General features: G+C 53.7%; 2 protein-coding genes across 2 annotated transcripts in view; both read right to left on the bottom strand.

Moving 5' to 3' along the window:
* Positions 1 to 15,019, bottom strand: part of B4GALT2 (beta-1,4-galactosyltransferase 2) — a 34,544-nt gene extending 19,525 nt beyond the window's left edge. Inside the window, exons 1-2 of the mRNA XM_040974359.1 lie at positions 15,014 to 15,019; positions 14,626 to 14,636 (exon numbers count right to left, since the gene is read on the bottom strand). The gene's annotated coding sequence lies outside the window, so the exon portion shown is untranslated. The remainder of the gene's footprint in view (positions 1 to 14,625; positions 14,637 to 15,013) is intronic.
* On the bottom strand, positions 1,342 to 20,566 carry IPO13 (importin 13). The gene is made up of 20 exons (XM_040974352.1): positions 19,839 to 20,566; positions 17,476 to 18,212; positions 12,099 to 12,239; positions 11,854 to 11,995; positions 11,595 to 11,761; positions 11,312 to 11,432; positions 11,078 to 11,225; positions 10,483 to 10,664; positions 10,374 to 10,400; positions 10,073 to 10,207; positions 9,778 to 9,921; positions 8,430 to 8,510; positions 7,751 to 7,888; positions 7,479 to 7,575; positions 4,630 to 4,682; positions 2,453 to 2,519; positions 2,307 to 2,365; positions 2,077 to 2,166; positions 1,602 to 1,783; positions 1,342 to 1,506 (listed from the first exon to the last, which is right to left on the bottom strand). Exons 1-20 carry the CDS (start codon positions 19,920 to 19,922, stop codon positions 1,410 to 1,412), a joined length of 2,892 nt encoding a protein of 963 aa, XP_040830286.1. The 5' UTR covers positions 19,923 to 20,566; the 3' UTR covers positions 1,342 to 1,409.
* Positions 20,567 to 27,393: the final 6,827 nt, after the last annotated feature.

Below are 27,393 nucleotides of genomic sequence, written 5' to 3'. Positions count from 1 at the left end.
GTCCCATAGCACATGACGTGGAGAGAGAGCACTGTCTATCACCCCTCCCAGCAGCCTGTCCATCAGGAAAACCTGCACACTTCCTCCTCAGAGGTGACATTCTTAGTGTTTACTATCTGTAGCAGAAGAACAATCCCATCTTACAGGCAAGCAAACACATTTGAAGGGACCACTTGGTCACGAACACACCAGTGCCACCATCAGCATTAGCCACAGTACTGCTGACTTCAGAAGCTGGGCTTCGGACTCTTCCTGCACTCCACATTTTATGAATGTTAAATTTGCTGTGGGGGGAGGAGGGATAGAAGGGCAGAAGCCATTTGGATTCTATGTAGTGAGAAAAGTGAAAGTTAAATATCTTGCCTCACCTCAAGAGAAGTGATAAATCTAAGGTTAAAATGAGACAGAGTGACTTCAGGGGATGACAGGTGCCTGAGTGGGACTTAGGCTGGCTGGTGTGGGAAGAAGTTGCATGAGGAAGAATGGAGACATGAACTTGGGCAAAGGTTGGTAGAGAAGGCATTGGGTAAATGTGGGGGCAATCGATTCTCCCATCACCTCCCAGAGGACTCAGAGCTCACAGACAGGAGCTGAGAGGGCTGTGGTCTTGATCAGATCTTACAGGAGGATGGGCTGCTGAGAGCATAGCCAAGGAGACAACCCTTGGGAGGAAACGAGAGCAAGCCAGGCGCTGTCCCTGGTCCTGACCAAGCTCTGAGCATGGGCACTGGGCATTGTACACCTGTGGGAAGCCATGGGTTCATAGCCCATACCAGGTTCTGCCCTTGCTCCCCTCTGGGCAATGCATTTTCCCCCGCACACACCTCTGTGGCATACACACTCATGGCACCCTCTATGCTATAACCACATCAGAAACTCATCCTGGAACTCCATTTGTCCCCTCCCAGCTGGACGCAGACACCCACATCAAGCCCAGGATCTCGAGAATGGATCTAGGAAGACTTCTATTCTCAAAAGAACCAAAATTCCTCTGTGCAGCCCTTCCCTTTCTGTGCTCCCAGCTTACCACGGTGGTTACAAACTGTATCTACTTTTGTACAGGGCAGAGTCAGGGGCCTAGTACTCAGCCTTGCTGATTAAACACACATGTGTGCATGCACCTTGGGGCTAATCAAATGGGTGTGGAAGATTGGTTGAGCATACCATAGCCTTCCGCTCCACACTCCACCCCAAGAGCAGTGGCCTAGTTACGGTAGTCTCCTTCTGTCCCGAGAGCCACAGAATGACCCACCACTCCCCATTGATGCCAGGGGCCAACATCCTCCCGCCTTTCCCGCTTCCTTCTGAGTGATGGCAGCATGAAGGAAGCACAGGCAGTAGTGCGGGTCCAGCTTTACTCTTTGGGCACAGGGAGAGGTGAGAAGAGGTGGATGGGAAAGGGGCACCCCTCAGTAGTCAGCTGTGTAGTCCGTGCCATGGAGGCCGCGGCATAGCAGCGTGAATTCCTTCACCATCTCCTTAACTCGCCTCTTGTTGACTCGTTCACTGAGGGAGGCAAAGGACAGCGGGATGGCATCATCCATCCCCCCTTCCTCACCCTCCCCCATCCCCCACAGCCAGACCCATCCAGCTCTGCTCACCGAAGGATCTGCTGGCTGAAGGTGTCCTTCTGTTCCGGGCTGAGCCGAGCCGAGGGAAAGCCAGGCGGTTGTAGCGCCTCCTTGATCCACATGCTCAGGAGGCTGAAGCAGTGTTTGTTCAGGGCAAACAGGATGTCGGCAAAGCAGTCCATGAGGCTGCGGGAGGCCTGGCCCCCAATGGCCTGAAGGAGAGGGGCTCTCAGCACTCCAGAGCCTGGTGCCTTCAGAAGCAAGGAGTTCTAGCTGCGCCCCAGGCCCTGCACTGCACATGCCAAGGGAGCGCTGCTTTTGGAGAGCCAGCTGATGCCCACAGCCACCCTGACAACTGCTAGCTGTTTAACTGAGGACAAAAGAGAATCCAAGAGCTTAGGGCCCAAAAGGCTCAAGAGCCCCAGCAATACAGCTGCCCCAGCAGTGATGCCACTCCACCCCCCACCCCTGGCATGCAGTCAGATGCCCACTGGCAACCTCTCACCTCCAGCACTGCTATGAGCAGCACACGGCCGTCCTCCTGCACCACTTTCCCCACGGATTCCACCTCCCCGCAGCGAGGCAGCAGCTCTGTCTGCAGAGGACAGAGAGACCCATCAGCCCCAGTGCCTTCCCGCCTCCGATGAGACATGGACACTTCTACCCTCTGGAGTCCCGGGCAGGCCAAAGTGGAGCACGGACGTGGGGAGGAGTGGGGGTCAGCAGGTGACTCACAAAGAAGCCACAGGAGGCCTTGACGGTAGGTGCCTCGGGAAACTTGAGGGCCAGCACGGCTGAGGAAGAGGCAGAGGTAGATCAGACGAGGCCTGAGGATTCTATGAGGGGCACCCAGGCCCATCTCTCCTCCTGGCCCCACTTACCACACTGGAACACAGCTTTGACATCCAATCGTTCACACAGGAACAAATCTGGCTTCCGCTTCAAAGCCTGCAGGAGGTGGAGCTGGTAAGCCCAGCCCCAGGCAGCTCCAAGAACCATTCCCGCCCCCCACTCACCTGCCACCCCAGCCCCCAACTCCGCACCATAGGTAGAGGCTGCTGAAACCAGCTACCCAGCCAGCTCTGGGGAACCCAAGACTACCCCAGAGTCCGGCTGATCAAACAAGGAGCAGCCCAGGGGATACTACAGCCGGGTAGTACCTGAATGCACAGGTATAGGTGTGTATGTGAGAGACAAGACTGGGGATCATAATGCAGAAAGCCTGGGCCCCAAGTCACTTCCTGAGCAAACTCCACCCTCTCCCCTCCTCTATCAGGGCCAGACCTCCCGGTAACCACCAAACTTCCCTTTGATTCATAGAGGTGGTGGAGGCCCCTGGGTTTGTGAACAGGGTGGTAGCAGAAAGAAGAAATAGCAGGTGGACATGGAGATTTCAGCCCGACAGCCCCCCTCCTGTATTCCACCCGCATTCCTCAGGTACCCTCCAGCTCTTGCTCAAGAAGAGGAAAATGCAGACAGCAGCCCTGCAGCCCCAGCCCCACCTCTCACCCAGGATATCCTGGGTCCAGCTGGTGCTACCATGGGCAGTGGCGGGGGGTGGGGGGCGGGTGTAGATGGCCTGGCCTAAGCGGTACCAGGACACAAGTGGCACATCCTCAGGTCACAGGAGATGCTCGGCACAGCTCCAGCAGCAGTCTTCAACACTGCTGTTACCCAGCAATGCCCCAGCGTACAGCCTCAGCCCCTCAAATGCCCTCTACCCTCCATGTTTATTCATGCGCAAATACCTCTACATACATCCCACTTGAAAGGCACCCCTTACACACACACACACACACACACACACACAGCTTCTCCCACATCTACCACACATCTTGTCATACATCCCATCACTCCACATCCCCAGACTGTCCACACATCCACACCTCCAACCTACCCATGGCTCTCTAACATACTCATCCATCCAGACCCGAACATTCCTTACACCTCATGCTTCCTGCCTCTCGCAACTACACTCTCTAAGTTCCAAGGGAGCAAGAACCAGGCATGCTTTTTCTCCCCCTTAAGACTTTAACACCTGGCCTAGTACCAGCCACAGATCACACATTCAGAATATTCGTATGATGATTAAGAAGCATTCTATTTTTCCCCAACTCACAAGACGTAGAACCCCCATCACACTGACACCACACTCCCAAGAGCCCAACATATTTACCAAACTATACATACTGTGATTTAGACATACTGACGCCATGCCACACACTCCATCCTTCCACACAGCCCACACTGCCCAACACGCACTCACACAAGCCCATCAATGTCTAAGACATCAACAGACAACACATCAACATTCAACACAGTGATAACACATGCCCACACTTCCATATCACACACACACACACACACACACACACACACACACACACACACACTACTTACAGCTGCAGTAGGTGATTTCTGCTCCCTTCCCAAACTAAACTCAAAACATACAAAAGAAGGTGCAACACGCTTAAACACATACCAAACACAAGCACATCCTAATGTGGCCTCGCTGTGGAGCCTACCCCAGTCCACCCAGTGGCAGTACAACCTCCCACCATTGGCTGACCCTAGGCCATACCTCGCACACTCCTCTTCAGTCCCCGCCACCCCAGAGCTGCTTCCAGCCTACTTCTCAGGAGCAGGCGCAGGGCTCTGATGCAGGCAGTTCCCGGCAGGAGCACGGGGACAGTGAAGCCCAGGCCCTTCACCTCCAGCCCGAACCCTGAGCTTCCTGGGCAAGCCAGCTAGGTGGGAGTTGCTGGGCATGGCTAGCGCCCTCCCCCATTCCCGATCCCCGCTGGCCAGCTCAGCTCCCTCTGTTCGGATCAGCCTCTCCCTGGTCTTGGAAGGAGACTGTGCTAATTGAGGCAAAGGGGCACTAAAGGAGGATGTTGGGTTGTCAACTTCCACGGAAACAGATGAAGAAACTCTATTCAACTGAACAGAAAAAAAAAATTTGTCAACAGAAAGCTAAAAATAGGCTTAAATTGAATTTCAACATAAGAGAAAGAGAAAGAGAGAGAACAGAACGTGAATGAATAAAACTAAAACACACCTGTGCCAGGAGTTGCATAAATGAATCAACAATATCAGGATGATCCCTGGGCCCTAAAATATAATAAAGATGGAACTTAAGAAAAAATTATACAAACAGCAACTCAACCTCATATAGTTATGTGGGACTGAGAGCCTGCAGGGAGACAGCGCGGGGCACATGAGCAGCAGGAAGCAAGATAAAGAAACAGAACATACAAAAACCATGAACTGGGAGAAGCCCAACAGAAAGAGACGGCAAAGTGAAGGACGGGCCTGCCCCAGCACCCCCAGGGACCTTCTGCCTACTCCCCACTCCTCCTCATGCCAGCCCCCCACTGATCCTGTGGCGCTTGAGCCATTCTGGACTCCACTCCACATAACTGAAGAAACACATTTGCAGTGGCCTTGGGTGGGCTGAGGTTGTCTTGTATGGCTCCTAGCACTCATTTCCCCTACACAGTCACTGAAGAGGGCAGGGCTGGGCGTGGCAGGCAATCCTTGCACCTCTTCTGAGGCTTGACCAAATGCCCTAGAATGGCCAGGGCATCAAGATTAGAGTCAATGGTCCCCCTCATTTTACTGACTTTATGGTTTTTGATCTAATCAAGGAAGAGAATCCATTGGATCTGCTTAAATCATTGGACCCCCTAGCCTGGGTAGAGCAGTGCCCAGTGTGCTGTGGGCATGGCTGGGGAAGTCACTGGCAGGCCTGGGGGAGGAAACAGCATCGTAAGGCCAAAAACCAGAGCCCCACCTAAGCAAAGTCCCTCCATAGGGACAGGGACTCAGCAGAGGGCCAAGTTCAGGGCTGAGGAGCAGCTCCCATCATCTGAGCATTCCAGGAAAGAGGAGAACCAGTCAGTGTCACCCCAGGATACAGAGAAAGGTAGTGCCCAAGGAAGGGTGGCTAGAACTGGGCTGGCCTAACAGATGCAGGGGCCATCCTCTCCTGTCCACTGCCAAGCCCAAAGGGTGTGATGTTGGACACTTCTGCCTCCAGTCCTGAAGACTCCTGTAGCAAAAACAAGGTGTGCAACTGGAGATGCTGCCCAGGCTTCCCCACTCTTGGGAGGATGCAAGACAAAAACATCTGCCTGAGACATCATCAAGTAGTTGTATGGTCTTGGGCAAGCCACGTATGCTCCATTTTCCCAGCTGTAGAGTAGTTCATGATCTCCTCCCTGCTTCCTTCTCCAAGCTACACAGAGACAACAATAATTCGAACATGAATCCAGAGTTACTTAAGTGCTGGAAAGTGAGGCCCAGGGTGCCAACTCCCCAGCCCCAGGTCCCCTGGTGGAACAGTAGGTTCAACCGCAGTGGTGGGCTAAATGGTCAGGGAGCAAGGGTCCTAACATAGAGAGCCCTCACTCTCCTTCACTCAGCAGTGTCTGAGACGTGCTCTATGTTGGCCTCATTCTGGGTGTCAGGAACAGAGCAGATGCTCAGCCCTGCCTCTGTGGGACTTAGTCCAGGCAGAGACACCATGAAGGCTGACTGCTGTGTGTGTCTGGTGCTGTGTGAGTGGTGCTTGGGTTTCCTCAGAGTTAGAAGCACCCAGCCCTGCCTCAAAGCTGCTTCTCCCATGCTGTTTCCCTCATGTCTAGGGCATGAAGGAGTGAGAATCGCTCCCATGGGAGGAGTAAGGGCACCAGATCCCATGCAATGTGGGATGCCAGGGTCCCAAGGACACTGGTAGCAGAGGCCATCAGAGGGATGCCAGTGTGTGTCCTGGGTAGGAATGAAACTATAACATGGGGGCAACGAGGAGCAGTGAAAGGGCTTGAAGCCAGGAAAGGAAAAAGGCTGACACCCAGGTTGTCTAAAGCATGTTAACGGCTGCAGTGTGCAGAATGGGTTGGAGAGAAGAGTGGGTGTCAGGTAGAAGGTTACTGAAGCAATCCAGGTGAGGCCCGTGCAGGGGGATTGAGGAAGAGCCAAGAGCAATGCTGAGCCCTTGTCCCAGAGATGGGAGGTGCAGCTGAGGGTGAACACAGCAGGGCTGCCAGCTCAGCTTTCTCCCCACATAGGATTCAGCCTGTGGTCCAGAGAAGCCGAGGCCAGGATCAAAGGAGCAGGAGTGAGGAAGTGAGCTAGGATCTCTGCTGAGCCTCAAGTGTGGGACAAGAAGGGCAGGTGAGACTAGGAGGGCTGGTGAAGCAGTACTGCTGCTTTCCCCAGTCAGCATCCCGCGATAGACAGTGGGAGAGCCTGGAACCCCTTCTCCCAACTTTCTCTAGCAGAGAGACCAGGGAATGGGAGCTCAATCAGAGGCAACTCGTTTTTCAGATTACAACAAAAGGTTGGCCCAAAAACGGAAAGGAAGCAACATTCTGAATATTTTCTATGCAGAAACCCCAAGCTGGGGAGCCAGAACATCCCAATTTTAATACCTGTAATTATCATATTAAGTATGTGACAACTCCATTTCATAGATATGAAAATGAAGATTCTGCAAAGTAAGTTACTTGCCCAAGGTCACACAACCAGTTGATGGTGGTGAGCTTACATCTGGTTCTCCCTGACTACAAAGCCCATGCCCTAATCACTCACTCTTCATTGTGTCCCAGAGGAAAGGAGCCAGCCTAGTGCCCAAGTCCCTCCAAGCCTTACCCCACATCTCCCATATGTCAGCCCTGAGCCCAGCAGGCTATTAGAAAACATCATTCACCCTCTTGTCCACTTCAACCCAAAGTGTCAACTCCTTGTAAGGTGACAACTGTGCTGTGCATGAACCCATGAGCTTCCCATCAAGTCCCATATGCGACTCAGGGAACAGAGAAGAGGGTGGGCAGCATTGGCTCCCCAAATGGGGAAGCAGAGGCAGTGGCAGTGGCAGCAGCAGCAGAGACCCTGGGCAGGACCTACCTTGCTGGAAGAGAGTGAGTGTGACGGAGGTGACGAGCAGGAAGAGGGCCTCAACTGGGGGAAAGTGGGCAGGCTCATGGGCAAAGATGTGGACCAGCTACAACAGAGTAGGAAGTGCCGGTAAGCTAAGGCTCAGAGTCACCAGGCCAGGCCAATATCCCTGCAGCACAGGTGGTGATCCCAGCAGGCATCTGATCCACCCCTAACCAGCATTAAATCTTTTTGCCTCAGATGGTACCCAGAACACCAGCCTCTCTACCCAGAAAGCCCACCTGTCGAGTGAGGTCAAGAGCAGAGGCCTGGGGGATGGTGCTGTACATCCGACCCAGCATCTCACACAGCTGTGGCACCATGGGGGCAAAGTCGTCCAGCAGCGTCTTAACAGACTTCTCAAAGATAGCACACACCGCCTTGGGGAGAAAGGTCACAGTTGATCAGAAGGTCGGGAGATCACTGTTTGCAGGAATGGGACTGAATCCCTGTATGGAAGAGGCCCAACACTGGAATCCTTATCCAGAAACGTTGCCTAGCCCTGCACCCCGTGGAAGATGAACAAGTCAGACCCTCACCCAGAAGGACAGGGGTAAAAAGTCCTTTCATAGAAGGCACAGGCTGTGGTCATCTCCTGGATCTTGCTACTTACATATCCACCATTTCCTCTTATAGTGCAACAGCAGGAACAAAAATCTGACCTGTCAAGACCAAAGGCAGGCATGTCTGCTGCTCACACAGATGCCTGACTATCACTCAGCCCTAACAGTATATTTGTTTCGTGGAGCACTTCTTGTGATATTGGGGAGTCTTCAAAGTCTTCCCGAAAGACTGTATCTATTGGGCAAAATTCAGCTTTTCTGTTTCTTCCAGTGCTTTGCAAGCTGAAGTGAGACAATACGCTTGCTCCACCTCTCAGCCATGTCACTATGGGGGCAGCAAGCAGGGCTCAGGCCTTACCTCCACCACCTGGGCATCATTCAACCACTTGCTCAGCACCTTCTGGATCAGCTGGAAGACTTGCTGCAGCACCACCACCACCTGAAGACACAGAGAAGTGAGGCACCTCCACTAGCCCTGTCACTCACCTGAGGATTTGGGAGCAGGGAGTGGAAAAGGAGCTCAAACCCTTGACCCTAGCCTGCAAACTGAGGACTCAGTGCATGGGACTTGGGGGAATTGAAATGACTGAATGAGCATGTTCGGAATTCCAGAGATCATCTCAGAAGCTTCCTACCATGAAACAGGAAGATTATGAGTACTTCATCAGACCACGGTGTCTCCCTCCAGCACCTGTTAAATCAATCACACCCTACCCACTGGTGCTCAGAAACCCAAGGCGATGGGCTGGCTTTTCAGGAAGTAGAAATGTTGTCTCACCCACATGGGTTGGAGCAGGGATGTACAGATGGGAGCAGTTTATGGGAGATGGTGAGAGAGAGGAAGGCAGGATGGTGACTGTCACAGAAGGGGTACTATGGGATGCTGGCGGCCCAGGCTTGGTCTGGAGCCAAAGTGTAACTGAAATGGGAGTGGGGAATTGAGCAGAGGTCAGGGTGCACATGTCTTCCTTTTCTCTAAGAAAAACTGTGGAGAGAGGGTTCTGGAACAATGACCAAAGTAGTGCCTTGTTTTTCTATGGGAACTTTACACCAGCTTGGAAGCTACTTCTACTTGAGACCACTCTGCTGTCTAATACAGTTCTAGGAGATAAGCAAACTAGATACCCCAAAATTCAGTCCTGAATGGGAAGCAAAGGCTTGCCCCAGATCCAACAGCTTGTGCCGCAGCCCTATGTGCCCAAGCCTGTCATAGTACTTTCCACACCACTTTGTGACAACCATGTACAGGCATTCCCTGCAGACTGAGAGACACCTGAAGGTGTGTAACCACTCTTAGTGCCTGCAGGGGATAGTGAATGCTTATGTACAAGAGTACAGTGAATGCTCACATAGCATGCCCTACAGAGTTGAAGACTGGGACCTATATCATGAGACTTTAATCACATCATCTGAGAGTTGAAGGACATTGTTGGTGTCTCTTGTGGATCACAGGAATCTCAGTGACATCACCCCCAGTTGGACCATGCACAAGGACATCACCCACAGGGTTGAGTAAGACAATGACTGCTACCTACAGAAAGGAGACCAATACGGTCATCCACGGGTCAGAGGACCAAATGCGTCACCGCATGGGGCTTGGCAAACAATGACAACACCATCCACAGAGATGGCAAGTGACAATGACACCCTACAGGTACAGGTATATGGGTGGGAAGGGAGGGAGCAGCAAAGATAACGTCACCCACAGGGTTGGGTCCCTGCGGCACTGGCAGCTTCCGGAGCTCAGAGCCTTCATGTTCATCCTCATGGTGACTGACATCCAGCGTGGTGAAGAGGTTGGACAGAAGACCCAAGATATGGACAATGGCCAGCTTGTTGGAGGGATTGGGCTGTGGGGGAGAAGCCAAGCAAACTTCAGATTTCACAGCCACAGCCTGCTTCTCAAATCACTCAACTCTGATCCTAAGTGCAGCTACAATCCCACTCACACAAGGAGAGGCCTGAGACCCAGCACCATCCCTAGCCCCCTAGCTCACTCACCATCTCCTCTGCTAGCTTTTCCAGCTGCTGGATATAAGGGGAAATAAGCGAGTGCAGGTTCTTAAGGATCTCTTCCACCTGCAGGGCTGACAGCAGGAAGCCCAGGGCCTGCATCAGCCACATGCACTGGCTCGTCTGTGGGACAGAATATGGATGATCAGGCCTGACCACATCTGGCAGTGAGTGGGAAGGTTCCAATAGGGAATAAAACAAGGGCTGGGGAATGTGGAGGATGGGCTTTTTAGGATGAGAGATTCCCATAAGACCCCAAAGGAGACTCCCAGAAACCTGTGAACTGCACCTTGTGGATCTGTTTCATCAGCACATCCTGGGGGCAAAGAGAAGGAACACCAACTTCAGCACAGGGCACAGGATGCTGGCCACCCAGCACCAGCCTGGGCCCTGCCTACCTGGGAAACAGCCACAATGTTGGCAGCATAGGGTGGCAGGTCATACTTGCACTCTCGGCAAATCTTCTTGAGGGTAGACACAGATGAGACGGAGAGCTCAGGATTCCCTAGGGCATGCAGCACGAGGGGCAGGACGCTGTTGATCATTACAGGGTGGTCAGCCAGCCACTCAGACAGAGCTCCTGCAGAAAGCAAGAGGGAGGCTATTAGGCAGACCGACCAGGGTGGTTTCAGACCATGCTCCTGAGGCAGACAGAACTGCCAGGACCTAGTTGCAGTCCCTAAACAGAGTACTACTCGTTCAGAGGGCTGAGTGGGCAGTATGCATTTGCGAACTCAAACAGCAGCCTCACCACTGAGCAGCAGGAAGCCATTCTACCAAGGCCTAGGGCTGCTGTCCCACAAGCAGGAACCAGCCTGGCTAAACTGGCTCAGCACATAGTAGGAAGAACTCCATCTCCAGAAGAGTTGGTCAGCTGTAATGCCGACTAGGGGAGGTGTGTGTGTCCCTGGATAGGACCAAACAGGCTGGTCATGGCTGGGGATGGCTACTGTGGCCCTGGGCATGAGATCATGAGTGTGTGCCAGGTCTCACCAATGGTGAACATGACAGTATCTGCCAGCTGCACGTTGCTGATACTGATCCGTGGGATTAGGCCAATGAGCCCAGGCACCACATCAGAATAGTTGACATCGATGGTCTCTGCGATGGATTGGAAGCCATAGAGCAGGGCCTCTGTGTGCTGTGGAAAGAGTGCCACTGAGTTGGATGAGGAGTGGAGGATATGACGGGTCAGGGGGTATGGAGGGAATCAGGCTTGCGAGGTACCTGCCAGGAGTAGGGCTCCTCTGAGCTGGTGAGCAAACGGCCTAACTTGTCATAGAGGTTGCTGAGCAGCTCAGCCCCCAGCATCTCATAGACGTACATGAGCGTGTCCGAGATGTCCACCCTGCAGAGCACAGGAAGGCCTTTTATCCTGAGCCCAGGACCCTCACAACCCTGCAAAAATGCCCAGAGAACAGAGAAAGCAACTCCAGAATTCAGGAGGCCTGACTTCAGGACGCTTCCCCTCATGGCCCATTTAGAGTCAGGTTTGGCCTGCTACCATCACCTGTAAATTCGGAATTGCTCCTTCTCGTCCGAGGACCAGAATCCATATTCCTCATCAGAAGGGAACTGGGCCTTGTGCAGGAGCACATCCACTAGCTGGAAGTAGACTGGCCGGTACACCTGCTGGTACACAGCCTGCTTCTCTGCTTCGAAGGACAGAATGTCATCCTGAGAGAGCCAGGGGAGAGAATAAGCCATCTCACTAGCAGCCACAGAAGCCCCCGACCAACCCGCCTCCATCACAGCCCAGGCCCACACACCTGCAGCGTGTACCAGAAGGTGAGGGTCAGGGAGCTGGTAGTCTCATTAACAGGATAGTGGCCAGGGATGCCAGTGCAGAACATGATCATGTTGACAAGCGCCAGGAAGCTCTGCCAGTGCTCTACTTGGTCCAATAAGGCCCTGGCGAGGAGGCAACAAAGTCATGAAACCACTCCCACAATGGGGGGTGGTCCCACAATCCCACCTCTTGGAGGGCCTCACCCGGAGCTGCCCTCCACCCTACCGGGAGTGGTTCTCGCCAAGGGCCACAGCGATGCGACAGATGCCATGGGAGGTTTCCATGTCCCCATTCTGTACTGCCTGGCGCAGTTGTTCCTGGAGTCCCAGCACCAGTGGGATGAGTTTCAGGAGTGTGTTCACGTACCTAGAGGTGGGGAGACCCATCAGAGCCATCTGCCACCCAACACCAGTTCTGGAAGGAAGGCATAATCTCCCTGCCTCACACACAGGGAGAAGGCCATGTGAGGATAAGCGTAGAGACTGGAGTTTGGTAGCTCCAAACCAAGCAATGGCAAGGGTTGCCAGGAAACCACCAGAAAATAGGAAGAGGCAAGAAGGATTCAGAGGAGCCTTGGCCATGCTCACACCTTGATTCCACTTGACCTGCACAACTGCTGATACATTCACGTCTGTCCTTTAAAGTCACCCAGCTCTGATGCTTTGCTACAATACCTTAGGAAATGAATACAGTCAGTGACTAGGGAGACAGAACAAGGATAGGAGAGATGGGGTTGTTGCAGGTTCAGGTGCTCTGTTAAAGACTTTAGAAGAGGGCCGGGTGTGATAGCCTAGTGGCTATAGTCCTTGCCTTGCATGCGCCGGGATCACATATGAGCACCGGTTCGTGTCACACATGCTCACTGCCCTTCCAGCTCCCTGCCTATAGCCTAGAGGCAGTGGAGGATGGCCCAAAGACTTGGGACCCTGTACCCACATGGGAGACCCTGAGGAGGCTCCTGGCTTTGAATCGGCACAGCTCCAGCCATTGTGACCACATGGGGAGTGAACCAGTGGACGGAAGATCTTTCTCTCTGTCTCTCCTTCTCTCTGTAAATTTGACTTTTCAATAAAAATGAGTAAATCTTAAACAACAACAAAAAAAGACTTTAAAGACTTTAGAAGAGGGGTTGTGGTGGTGGTGTAGTAAGTAAAGCTGCTGCCTGGAATGCTGTGTGGGAGACCCAGAGGAAACTCCTGGCTCCTGGCTTTACCCAACCTTGTAGCTTTACAAAGAAATTTTTTTTTTTTAAAAAAAGGACTTATTTATTTTTTGAGAAAAGGAAAGACATTGGTTCTCTCCCCAAGTGGTCACAATGGCTGGACATAAGCTGATCTGAAGCCAAGATCCAGGAGCTTCTTCCAGGTCTTCCATCCAGGTGCAGGGTCCCAAGGCTTTGGGCCATCCTCCACTGCATTCCCAGGACACAAGCACGGAACTGGATGGGAAATAGAACAGCCAGGATTCAAACTGGCACCCATATGGGATCACGATGCAAGCAAGGTGAGGACTTTAGCCACTAGGCCAATGGGCAGGGCCCAAAATAAACAGGTCTTTAACTGAAGCTATGGAGTATATGCAAATTGCCTAGGGAGGAAATGTGGAAGGAAAGAAAAGCTGAGGACTCAGGTTAGAGTTCTAAAAGGAGAAGCATCCCAGTGTACAAAAGGTAGGTGGAGAGAGTTCCTTGCCCCCACCCCGACAGCCTGTCCTGTGGAGATCAGACTGAGTGGGGGAAGCCACACTCGAGGGAGATCAGAGGCGGGAGACACCAGGCCCCAATATGGCTGTTAACCGGTGTCACCCCTGTAGTCCATGGAGGGTGAGGCACTGAGGGGGCCAGGAGTTGTTGCTAGGCTTGTCCCAGGCAGTAGTGTTATAACCCTAGTGGGAGGAGAAAGACAAAGAGAGGCAACCAGCCTGGAGCTGTCAGCCTCCTCCATCGGCCCATTCCGGAAGGGAAAGCCATTCACATCAGGATGTTCCCCAGCCCAGAGATGGCCCCAGAGGGTGCCGCCTAGAAACAGCTGAGAGGGCTTCAGTCCCATGACCCTGACACAGGCTGCACGGGCAGACAATGGGCACCTTCAGGCCAGACTCGGACACAAAGCAGGGCCAGGGTAAGACAGGGCCAAAGCCCTGGCCTACAAGCTCCCCAGCAACTGAAATGAAGACAGGAGGTGGGGCCCTACCCCCCCCCCCCCGTATTCCTCTATACTGTAAGACTCTCTCTACCTACAGTTAGGACTCTGGAGAGTCTTAATTTGTCTCATCTGAGCCTGGTAACAGGTTAAAGCAAGGACAACATAGCCCAGAAGGCTGATGGTATTCAAGGTCAAACAGCAACATGCAAGGTTCAGGCTGAGAAAATCTCTTCCACGGTTACAGATCTGCTTCTCTTTTGGAATTGCCCCCAAACAATTCTTGCAAATCTCAGCCCCTAGTAAAAAGCTTTTCTAGGATTCAAAACATATCCCAGGGCAAAAGCAGAGCACCAGGAAGCAGCAGCGGCTGAGCAAAAGCAAAAACAGGTAGGTGACTAGGGTGCGAGTTCAGCCAAGGTGGGGGGTGGGGGGATGATGTCAGGACACCCAGGCAAGGCAGCGACTGCAAGATCTAGGAATTGCTGAAGGCAAATTTTCAAATCAAGGCTAGCAAACCAGACTGGACAGAGCAAGGCTAAAGTTCATCCAGCCACAGGCGAGAGGCAGGGGGTGGGGTTGCCTCGAAAACTACTGTGTAGATTTTCCACCACCTGGACATCTATGCAACCAGGGAACAAATCTGAGTCTCAAGAGGTTTCCAGGTTTCGGGGAGAGAGACCATGGCTGCGACTGAGTTCGAGAAGCCTGGCTGTAGTTGGTCAGCTGCAGCAGCAGGGCTGCTGGGACTCCTTGGCTGCCGCTCACACTGAAGCTTAGTCCAGACCTGCAATTAGAGCTCGGGGAACAGAGCTGAGAAAATGGGGAGAGTTGCTAAGCAACCAGAGGGCTGCAGCCAATGGGCGCCTAGGAGGCTGTGGGTTCCCTCCTAGCTCCCTGCTCGCTCATTCGTTCAGAGGAAAAGGAGCATCAATTACCTGGCCCCTGAGACTGGCTGGGCAGGTAAACCTGGGTGTATCCAAGGACACACTGCATCACTCAGGGGCTTGTCCCTATGGGTTCCCCTTTGCCACCACAAGTCTGAGCCCACCCAGGACTTGAGTTTCAGGCTGTCAGGAGAGGGCTAGACCTGGGACTTGGCCTCCACCTTAAGCCAGAAAATCCAGGAAGCCAGGGCGTAGGAATACTTCATGCCAAAAGTCACAATACCGAATACCAGCAACTACTGCACATGAAGTGGACAGGGGCCAGGCTAAGCCCTTCTCATTCCCTTCCTTAATTCTTTTGCCAAAATATTATTAATGTTAAAACTAATCTCCTCCATGTTTTTACTTGAAGTTTTAAAAGCCAGTAGCTATGCGCATTATCTCTGTGTCTGTATTACACATGCATATTTGTGTGTGGGTATGTACACGTACAGGGAAATCAATTCTTTTTCAACTTTAGCCATACATCAACCAAGCCCACTGCCCGCTCAACAGTCGCACACGGCCTTCAGTTTCCCACATGTGACACGTGCGGGGCTGTTCAGGAACTACTCCTTTGGGGGATCTCCATGATTTTTGCCTCCAGCTCTGCCAAAGGCTCCCCAACACCCTAACTTCTAAAATGTCAGTGTCAGGTCCCTAGTCTCACCCTTTCCAGTTCAATTCATATTTCCAAAAAAAGAAAAAAAATCTCAGCAGGTCATTTTCTCTGCTTAAGATACTTTACAATCTTTATATCACCCTAGGGATGAAGATCAAAATCTCAAGCTTGGTCTGCCTCGGGCCTGGAACTCCTACAACTTGGGCCCTTCCACCCTGCAGCCCGACCACCCCCAGTGATTTACAAACCATCAGACCCACTGGGCGCTCTCTGTTTAGACTGTTTATCATTCCCACCTGGCTAACTCTCAACATAGCCTTCCAAACACAGCTAGGCTGTCACTTCTGCTGAGAAGCCTTTTGCAACGCTCAGGCTGGGTTACGTGCTCCGTCTGGGCACTTAGAGCCCCTTGCTTTCCCAATCAGAGGATTCCACAGGCTGAGGAGCCCCCGACATGCCCGACATGCCCAGGTTAAAGCGTTCCTCTCTGCGCTCCTGATGCCTCGGCTCCCGACTTGACACAACAGATGCTCGCCTAATGTTTGCCAAATACACTGTCCTACACTCACCTTCTTAGAGGACCTCCAATGCCCCATGGTCTGCCTACCACAGGTCTTGGCATCTTGCTGTGGTTCCCAGAGCCTGGAATATTCCCCCTCCTCCCTCATACCCCATCTTCGGGTACCTTCCACTTTTCATCCATTAAAAAAAAAGAACTAAACCCTACTGTATGCAAGGCACAATGTGACACAATAAAATGATAGAATCCCTGTCTTCACAGTGTCGAGAGGCTCACAAGGCAAAAATTAATTTATAATGAAATCAATTATGGGGTAAGGAAAAATACTGGGAGCTCTGAGATAATGGACAGGACCAAACCTAGTCTTAAAAACCTCTGAGGAGCCTGGTGCAGTAGCCTGGTGGCTAAGGTCCTTGTCTTGAATGCACTGGGATCCCATATGGGCACTGGTTCTAATCCTGGCAGCCCTGCTTCCCATCTAGCTCCCTGCCTGTGGCCTGGGAAAGCAGTCAAGGACGGCCCAAAGCCTTGGGATCCTGCACCCACGTGGGATACCCGGAGGAAGCTCTGTGCTCCTGGCTTTGGATCAGCTCAGCTCTAGCCACTGCGGCCACATGGAGAGTGAATCAACGGATGGAACATCTTCCTTTCTGTCTCTCCTGCTCTCCGTTTATCTGCCTTTCCAATAAAAATAATAAATCAATCTTTAAAAAAGGACGTCCCTATAGAAGTCAAATTTGGGTTGAGGCAGGGGAACATGTCAAGTCCCTGGGATGGTTCAGAGGCTGGAGGGAGCACAGCACATTCACGGAACCAAAAGACCTCATAGGAGTGTCGACAGCAAGGAGAGTGGAGCAAGATGAGGCTGGCAGGACCTTTCCAAGTCACATTAAGGATTCTGAACTTTATCCAAAAAGTAACAAGAAGCCACCCAAGAGTTCTGATCAAAAAAGACAGGACCAGTCTTCATTTGTGAAAGATCACCCCAGCTCCTGGGACGAGCAAGGGCCCAGGAGTGGAAGGCAGGAGGCTGGGGAGAGCGCGGCAGGCATCGGGAGGGGGAGGACGACAGCTTGGACTAGGGTGGTAGCAGTGGAAATGGAAGAGATTCACAATATGTCAGAGGTAGAACAGCCAGGACTGGGTGACTGCTGCCGAGAACAAGAAGCTCTAAAACACCATTAACTGAATAATTCACTGAGCTGGTGGCTCAAGGTTGGCCGTGCTCTCTGAACCCCAAGTACAGGGACCACACCTTGCTTGGTGCCTTGCTGCATCTCCAACAGAGAACCTGACATGCAGTATGCACTCGACTCATCCCTACTGCACAGATGGAGGTGTGGCTGGCCGGCCAAGCAGGGCTGGGCCTCTGGGCACGTGGGGACCAGCTCACCTCTGGGCATCAGGCTGTGAGATGGCGTTGACGATGGCCTCCACGCTGCTGTCGAAGAGCTCAGAGTCCTGCAGGGCAGCGAAGGCGGCCTGGATGAGAGCCTCGCAGTCCTGCAGCGGCACCTCCAGCTGCACCCAACTGGAGAAACACTTGAGCACCTTCTGACGCACGCAGCTGGGCGAGCTGGGCTGCTGCAGTAGCTGCTGCAGCAACGGGAAGACAGCCCCACACTCCACAGCCAGGCTGGCCCGCACCAGGCCTTTGCGGTACTGGGGCAGGCGGCTGGTCTGGAACTCCTCGGGTAGCACCGTCAGCAGCTCCAGCAGGGCCAGGCAGCGGCCCTGGCCATCCACTGGTGAGTCCTCGGCCTGAAAGAGCCGTACCATATCTGCCACAGCACACGGCCACGCATCAGGCATCATACTGAGGGCCAGCGAGGCCAGCGCCACGCACAGCCGAGTCAGCACGATCTTGGAGCCACTGGCAAAGCGGGTGATCTGGGTGAAGAGCTGGGCCTTGAGGCTTTCGTACTGGTCAGTGGGGATGTCGCTCCAGTAGCGAGAGATCTTGATGTGCAGGGCACTGGCCCCAAAGTACTGGATCTCAGGCACCTTGTCGGGCTGCAGTAACTGCCAGCTGAAGTGCCAGGCCTGTGGGGAGACCTGGGCCTGCATCAGCCACTTCTGGGCCAGGTTCTTGTTCTCGATGTTGGGATCATAGTAGAGCTGATGCAGAGCCTGCAAGACAGCGGAAGACTGAGCACAGGCCGGCCGCTCTGAATCCTGCTGGGAGCCCATAGCCCACAGCAACTAGGTCCTGCAAGACACCCTCCCTCACCCTGCAACCACCACCCAGCTGGGCAGGAAGCCTCTGCAGTATTTCCCAGGCCTGAAGTCCTGCTGGTATCTTAGGCACCTCAACCTTGGCCCTGCTCTACCTCTCCACTTTGGAACAACTCATAATGGCCTCCCCAGTGTAGTCCCCTGAGGGCAAGGCCCAAAGGAAGAGGAATGGTTCCAGTGGGATGAAGCCAAGCCTGAAAAGAACACCAAACAGCCTGAGGGGCCCTGACCCTTCCAGACACAGCTGCTCCCTCAAATTGCACAGCTCCATTCACCCTCCCTCACCCCTCACCCCCACTCCCAAGACATCACTAGGTCATTCCAGATGCTTGCAGGAGGACCAGGGTGAAATCTGAGGAGGACTAAGACTTTGGCCTGGCAGCCCTCAGGCAGGGACCCAGCAGGAGGGGGAGGGTGAGAACACCCCTGGGGAGCACACGGGAAGGTCCAATAAGATGTCCTGAGGGGGAGGAGTTCTGGCAGGGGCTGGTCTGGCAAATGCCTGGTGCCCAGCTCTGAGCTAGCAGAAGCCCCAGGGCCCCAATTCCAGGGAGACTCTGTGCAAGTAAGAAAACAGTGGCTTATCCTCCTGGCAGCACAAAGCACAGTGGACAGCACCGTGTCCGAGGAGTGAGAGAGAAGCCAGGAGCTTGACCACCCAGCAGGCTCCATTCCAGCAGGTGAACCCCATAAGCCAGCTATAGCCACTGCCCCTTGTTTGCCCCCTCACCACCTGGAATGGCCAACAGGGTTCCAGAATAACGAGTGAACATTTACCACCATCCCTGTGCTTTCCAGCAAGGTAGCCCAACTCCCCACTCTCCCCAGGGGCCTTGCCTGCTTGCATGCTGAGCTGCTCAGATCTGAACTCAGAAGAGAACCAGAGAAGCAGTTCAGAAAGGAACACCTGGGCACAGGGGCGGCCTGGGCGAGCTAAGTGAGCAGGCAGGTCAGCAGGAATCCCGGCAGGGCCAGGCCCCTTGACACTGCACGAAACCAAAGGGGCCAGCCCCTCCGCTGCCTGTCCAGGCCTGGAATCTCTGCAGTAAAGGAAGGGCCCCTCTCAAAAAACAAACAAAAACCTGAAAACTTCACCCCAGTCATCCGGGGGATCTCTTGGCTCAACAAAGTCAGATCCCAGATAGTCACAGCAACAGTCTGGCTTCCAGGGTTGAGCTGCAGATCTCCCCGGCTTCCTACTGCACTGCTCATGCCCCCACGGAGCTGGCAGCTGGACCACGGCCAGTCTGGCGGGAAGTCAGAGCCCTCAGCATCCCGAAGGCAACATCCCAACTTGCCTGTGTCTGTCCACAGAGGACCATGTGTCTAAGAAAAGCCAAAAATAGCCCATGAGGCCATTGCCACACTGCTGTCCTGCTTGCTGGCCAGAGATGAGCAAATGCCAGGTGCTCCGGGGGCACCAAACCAGCAGGCACCGGCCCAGGCCTGAGCTCTGGCAGCAGCATGGAGCCCCAGAACTTCTGCTCCATTAACGGAGCGCCCACCCCAGCGCCCCCATACCTTCTCCACGTTCTCCACTGTGAAGTCCACGGCTGGGGCGGCTCCAGCCCCTGCAGCCCCCGGCTGCTCCTCCCGCCGCTCCATCTTGGCGCCCTCCCTAACAGGGAGGTGGACCCTGATCTGTCCTCTGCCCCAGCCCTTTGGCTGCCAGCTCCCCGCTAGACCCCAGCTTGGGTATCCAGGGAAGAGTGGGGTGAGGGGGCGCCCAGAGCGGGCATGGTTGCCGAGGCCTCCCCACCTCTTTTGGGGGATGGGGGTGGAGGGCTTGCCAGAAACCCAAAGGGGAGATTCCTAGGAGGAGAGCCAGGGAAGCGAGCCGTCAGCGAGGAGCACTCAGGCCGGAGGGGTCCTAGCGGTCGATCAACGGTTCTGTGCCCAGGAATCTCTCCGGAGGGAGACTTGCAGGGGAAGACCGAGCCCCCGGCCCGTGCGGGGTCACAGAGTCGACGGCCTCTGCCCACAACACCCTCGTCTCCGGCGCTGTGAGGTCACCGCGCTGGGGGGCACGGAAGAGAGAGAGCCCTTCGCGGGCTACGGAGGCGTCCAACGGGGCGGGAGGGTGCAGCTTCGCCAGTCAGGGGTGAAGAGTCCGCGGAGTCGGGAGGCTGTGGCAGATCCTCTCCATTCGGCCTGGCCCGCGCTCTGCTCACCGCCCCGCTTCGGCCCCGCTACCACGGCTACTGCCGCCGCCTCCGCCCCAGTGACTGACAGACAAGCCGGCCCGGCCGGGACGGGGCGGGGACCTCAGCAAGGCGCGGGCTGTCCCGAGCGCCTGTCGCCGGCGCCGCCAACTCAGGCCCCCACCCCTGTCCGTCCTGACCAGGCACGACCCGGCACTGCCCGGCACGGCCCAGAGAAACTGCGCCGAAACTCATTCCGGGTCCTTGACCCTGTCTCCGCGCTAGCCCGCGCGCCCCCGAGCAGGCGACGGCGCGGCGCGGCGCGGCGCGGCGCTCGAAGCCCCCGGCGAGCCGAGGCCCCGCCACTGAGCACTCTGGGAAATGTAGTCCGTGCTGAGCGCAGCCGGAAGGCTGCACCTCGCAGAGGAGGCCGGCAGCACCCGGGGTAGGGACACGCGCAGCCCGGCCTGTCCAAACCCACTCAGTCCGGCCGGCGAGGGGTGCTGCGGCGCGACTCCCTCGGAGGATACGACCCAAGAGGACCCAGGGTGGAGGTGGGCGCCCGCGGTTTCAATATGGGCAGGTCACTGCGGTGATCCTCAGGGCGTTTGGCCACGTAAAGGGGCTGAGAAGGCGTAACCACCACCCCGAGAGGAGCGGGGCTACGCCTGCAGACGGCTCCCGATCACCAAGGGCGTTTTTTTGGTTTTTTGGTTTTTTTTTTTTTTTCCTTTTGAGAGTTTTAGAAGCTGCTTGTCTTTCCCTGTAATTTGAATGAGACTATCTCCCATGTAAATGCGGGGAGCAGTACTTTGCATACCTTAGATCCAGCTCGCCCAGCCTCTCAGAGGCGGGTGTGGGAGGTCTCTGGAGGCAGTCCCCACCCCGCACTCCTTTTGTCCTTTTGGGAACTCGGCAAAAGTTTGTCCTTTTGTCCTTCGGCATCCCAGCAGGGAAGGGAAAGAAAAGCTATACTGTACTAGGATTCTAAAGGAAGGTGGCTCCCGAGGTGAGGAAGTTCGCTTTGAATCCCAGGGCTGGGGGGTGGGATAGGGCTCACTTAGATGCCGCGCAAAGTCCAGTGAAACGTCAGTCCTTCAGTAGATCTTCAGTAAAGAAATGTTAGAAGAGGAGCTGCTGTGATGGCTGCATTTCGTATGGACACTTGTCCCGGTCTCGCATGCTCCGCTTCCCACCCAGCTCCCTGCTAATGCACCTGGGAAAGCAACAGAAGATGACTCAAGTCCTTATGTGGGAGACTAGAATAAAACTTGGCTTCTGCCTGGCCCAGCCCTGACCATTATGGTCACCTGGGGAGTGAACCAGCAGATGGAAGATCAGTCTTTTTAATTCTACCTTCCAAAATAACAATAATCTGGCACCCTATGTTGTCCATGTAAAGAGATCTTTGTGGGATGGGTGGAACCGAGCACCCACCGCAGTGGCTTTGCAGGCTTCCTTGGCTTGCTGTTCCTCTGTAAAGGTCAGCCCTTTGTGGATGCGACGCAGGGGAAAGGCAGGGCCAGGGCCTGAGGGATGCCCAGCCCTGAACAAGTAACGTAATACCCAAACTGCACTGGAATGAAGACAGACGGGAGCCCCCCTCTGCCACCCCAAAGAAGACACACTGGCCCCAGTCAGGGTGCAGTCGGACCCCACAGAGGCCCACAAGGAAGTGGATCATGCGTGTGCGTCCTCACCATTGAGCTGAAAGGTTCGCTGCCTTCCGCTCTCGGGGAGTCCAGGAACTGAGTGCTAGCCACCTGGCTCCTGGGTCTGTACTTTGCAATAAACGCCTGCCTTCTTCCATTCCCCTGGTGTCCGTGACCGACCAGCTGTCTATCAAGTCAACAGTCTCAGTTTTGGGGTTCTACGGCCAGTCCAACTGTCAGTTCCAGGGGTGTTCTATAGCATGGAAGATCTATCTGTAAATCTGCCTTTCCAAGAAATATGTTAAAATAAATCAATAAAAATCAAAATGTCTGAGTTCAGACCTGTGCATTGGGTGTGGTATAACTGCTCACTGGGGGTTTCTGTGGTGCAGGGCTGGGGTATTCAAGAGCATGGATTTGGGGTTTAAGCCCGAGTTTAACATCTGCTGATGTCTCTACCCAGGGGAGGAGAAGCTAAGAGGCTGCAGGAGAAGGCTGGCCAGAGGCTACACGTAGTGTGTTTTTCTTTTCTCAAGATTGGCAGTTCTACAGAGAGAAGGAGAAACAGAGAAAGATCTTCCTTCCACTGGTTCACTCCCCAAATAGCTAAACAGCCAGAGCTAAGCCAATCTGAAACCAAAAGCCAGGAGCTCCCCCTGAGTCTCCCACACAAGTGCAGGATCCCAAGGGCTTGGGCCATCCTCCATTGCTTTTCCAGGCCATAAACAGGGAGCTGGACAGGAAGTAGAGCAGCCAGGTCGGGAACTGGCACCCACATGGGATGTCAGTGCCTGCAGGGAGGATTAGACAGTTGAGCCATTGCACTGGCCCGCTGTGAGGGTTTTTTTTTTCCCTCCATCAGATCTTCATCCCTGTGGTTCCCTTGGTAGATAGAGAAACCAAATTTCACCAACAAAGCCAGCTTCACAAGCACTGCCCAGGGCAGGTGGACTGACATAGGCCTTGCGGGCAGGGTATCGGGGTACCCTGTTAGGGGATTTCTCAAAGCCCAAACAAAAGGGCTTTGAGAGGTGAATGGCAGTGCAGGATATCTTAGAACCAAGTGGGGACAAACCTTTGGGAGCCAGTTACAGAAGGGGTCTTCTTTGAAGGACAAGACTAGGACAGAAGGGGTGCTGGGACCTAGGTTAACCCTGGGAGGGATCTGCTGAGTCAGGAGAGGTGGGGAAGGCTCTCCTGGAACCACTATCACCAGGTGTATGTCCATGTCCAATTATCTACCAGAACCACATGTTCACAGCTCACTGGTTCAGTAACACCAGGCAACAGCCTACCAGTAGTTCAGGGGAGACTCCCCTCTTTCCACTTAGCACCCAGGATACTTGCAGGCAGTCTGGTTTGAGGTAGTGAAGAGGCAGGGTTAGGTCTTACTTTCCCAGGGTGGGCACCACCCTCTGGGTCTGGTCTGGGAGTGTAGACTGGAGCTCTGGGCTTGGGCTTCTCTCCTGTGAGCTCAGAAACCCCTCCCTTGCAAGCGAGAGCTCAAGGTCAGGCCACAAGCAGTCAAGGTGAAAGCAGATCATGCTTACTTTTATAACTGCTTAGCCTTACTTTTTGGTCTCAATGTTCTCCATAACTTGAGCTTTCTGCAGCACGTGTTGCTGTTTGACCACTCCCGCCCTCTCTCTCTTGTTTTCCTCACCTGCCAGTTCTCTGCTGGCTGCCTCTTTCCCACAACTTGTTCCTGACATGCTGGTTCTCCAGGACCCCAGCTTCTGCTTCTCCAGATCTCATCACCTCCTTGGTTTCTAGCTGTGACCCGCTACTCTCTCTTTCCCTGCTTTCCCGCTGCTTTCTCTGTCCTTAGGGCCAGCCCCATAGGTCCGCCTCCAGCCTGCTAAGCATCTCAAGCTCCTCCCAGCACCTTGCGTTTGTTCAACATGTATGGCAGACATGGAACTCATGGCCTCCCCCATCCCTGTGTTCTTCCCAGCCACTCAAACCAGATGCCCAGAGATGGTGATCTCCTGCCGAGTCCTCACTGCAGCCGGTTTGTTGTCACTCCTGTTTACTGTGTGTCCTTGGTCTTTGCATGCTGCTTCTGCACTAACTTGAGGGACCAGTAATTGCTGATTGAACGGCTCTGCCTGCAGCAGCTCTAGTTGGCCCCTGCCTTGTCCTTTCTGCTTCCAGTCCTTTTGAGATGCACTAGCCAGCGATCCGCCCTGAACACATATTTGACTCAATCCCACTTAAAGGCCTTCGGATGCCCTGAGGACAAATGCCAAGGTCATTGATGTTGATAGAACAGCCAGGGCCTTTATGATCGCTCCAGACTTTGTCTTGATATCTAGAATGCTCTCCCCCAGTTCTATATGAAATTGCTGGCAATCCTGGGAGCACACCAACTTGAGTTACACCTGTCTGCTTTTGTTCATGCTCTGCCCCAGGGGAGAAGGCTGTGAGTTAGTCTGATAAGCACACTAAAAGAATGTTGCACAATGTCTCAATTGGCTAATATACCACTTGCAAGCACTGAGATCCCATATGAGTGCTAGTTTGTGTTCCAGCTGCTCCACTTCCTGTCCAGCTCCCTGCTTGTGGCCTGGGAAAGCAGTGGAGGACAGCCCAAAGCCTTGGGATCCTGTACCCACGTGGGAGACCCAGAAGAAGCTCCTGGTTCCTGGCTTTGCATCAGCTCAGCTCCAGCCATTGTCACCACTTGGGAAGTGAATCAGCAGATGGAAGATCTTTCTCTCTGTCTCTCCTTCTCTCTGTATAGCTGCCTTTCTGATAAAAATAAATACTTAAAAATAAACATTCACTGTTGATCTGAAATTCAAGGACAACAGGATGTCCTATATTTTTGTTTGCTAAATGTGGCAACTCTGCTGACACTTCCATCTCCACTGATGGCAGGAGGCACTTCTCACTGGTCCGCAAGTTGTCCTAACTAGCCTGATGTGTGACCATTCACACTCTGGCAGCATGAGAATAATGACTTCTCCAGCAATAGGGTTGAGACTGATTAGAGGGAGTGGAGCCCTGAGACGTTTTTTACTAAGAGACTAGATCAAAGGGTCAACAAGAATCTATCAACAAGAATGATGCCACCTTCAGTAGAATGACCCCAGGTGGCGGAGGGCAGGGGTTGTAGGATATTGCCCAGGTCTCCTGCCTGTGTCACTGGACAGAGTTTGTGGGGTTTAGGAAGGAGGGAACCCTGGAGGCACAGAGACTCACTGGGGTAAGGCATGAATCAGCATGAGACTTGGACACCAGATCTGCATCAAGGAGTGTGGGATGAGGCCATGTAGACCTAGGGTCAGGCTGGAGAGAAACTGTGAGATTGGTAGAATGGAGGGGTAAACAAACCATGGAAGAGAAAGCACTGCCCAGACAGCTCTGTGGGACAGGCAAGAATCAGAGCAGGGCGCAGGCACCCCACAGCACGCTGGGAACAAGGAAGGAGTGTGAGGGGAGCCGGAGGGTATGGGACCGAGTGGATTGAGTAGGATGGGGTGCAAGGAGAGCTGACGCCCCAGGTACAAGCTGGGCACGTGGTCTCTGGGTTAAGGTTGGGACCCTGGGCTTCCACCATGAGAGCTGTTGTAGTGAACAAGGAGACTTCACGATTCATCTTATGACAGAACCTCTGGATTTCCAAATGTTTTGTACTAAATAAACTTATCTATAAGTCCATTTTACTAGACTTTTATTCCAAATTTTACAAAACTTATTTGGGAGACAGAGTGTGAGAGCACTCCCGTCCACTGGCACACTCCCTGAATGCCCCCTACTCCTCCCACCAGAATCAAAGCTGGAAGCCAGGCAGAGTCCAGGTCCCCATCAGGGGTGGCAGGAACACCGTTGCCTCTTGGGGTCTGCATCATCCAGAAGCTGGAATTAGGCATCAGAGCTGGGAAACAAATCCCAGCACTCCATGTGGGGTATCTTCAGCCCTGAATCAAATGCCCATTCCATCTCCAACCTTGTGTATGGTAATCATGGAGGGTTCATTTAATGACAGGGCATATTTGAGTAAGTATAAAATACAGGAGGAAAGGAGTGACTAGATGTTAAGGCTTAAGAACGAGGGGGATTGGGCCCAAAGTAGTGGAAGCAGTGCTAGGCTAAAGTCCTTGTCTTGAATGTGCTGGGATCCCATATGGTTGCTGGTTCGAACCCCAGCAGTTCCATTTCCCATCCAGCTCCCTCCTTGTGGCCTGGGAAAACAGTCAAGGATGGCCCAAAGCCTTGGGACCCTGCACCCATGTGGGAGACCTGGGGGAGGTTCCTGGCTCCTGGCTTTGGATTGGTTCAGCTCAGCCATTGCAGCCACTTGGGGAGTGAATCATCGGATGGAACATCTTCCTCTCTGTCTCTCCTCCTCTCTATATATCTGACTTTCCAATAAATAAATAAATCTTAAAGAAAAAAAAAAGATACAGATGTGACTTTGGTCAATCCACCAGTACACACACACACACACACACACACTCACGTCCCACAGGTGTCTTGCCCCGGAAAAGACAGGCAATCCAGGGCAAGAAAAGAGGAGAGTCATTGGCAAGGGCATATGCCCCGGTAGTCAGCTGTGGACAGGGGGATGTGTGCAATCAGGCCATGCTGAAACCCAAATGGAGGGATGTTTTAGGGGCTTCCTGGAACTGACAATGTGGCTTCAAAGCTGCTGTCGCTTTCTGTCCTGTGAGGGGCAGTTACTGATACCTACACCCCCGCGCCCAGTCCTGGGAAGACCACCCCTGGGCTGCACAGATTTATAGAAGCCAGAGTTCCCCACAGTCCCTAGACACACAGCAGGCAGCCTCACGTGCTCACATGACCAGTTCCCTCCACTATGTTCCCTCAAGGACTCACAGTCTGGGAAAGGTCAAGAGCTAGCACCTTTGATGTGGGTTGATCAGGAATGGTGACAGACACAGGAACTTCAGTCTGCCCCAGCAGGGCCTGGGAGCCTGTGCTAGGCTTCCAGGTCTCTCCCGCAGGAAGCTTCCTGATCCTGGTGACCCTGGAATGGATGGGACTGCCCTCCTGCACCCCCAGGAAGCCCACTGCACTCACACCACTGGCATTTGCCCAGGGCAGGGACTGTGTGGAGGTAGCGGGGACAAGGAAGAGTTTGCACCTGTACTGGGAAAACATCTACACTGGGACAGCAAACCTGAAAGAGTGGGACTCATGTCTCCTTTTTTTTTTTTTTTTTTTTTTTTAAATTTTTATGGCAAAGTCAGTTACACAGAGAGGAAGATCTTCCGTCCGATGATTTACTCCCCAAGTGACAGCAACAGCCGGTACTAC

The sequence above is a fragment of the Ochotona curzoniae genome, unplaced genomic scaffold (assembly GCF_017591425.1).
Source record: "Ochotona curzoniae isolate NIBS_2020 unplaced genomic scaffold, NIBS_Ocur_1.0 contig_2404, whole genome shotgun sequence".
NCBI lineage: Eukaryota > Metazoa > Chordata > Mammalia > Lagomorpha > Ochotonidae > Ochotona > Ochotona curzoniae.
This window is presented reverse-complemented; position numbering and strand designations above follow the sequence as displayed.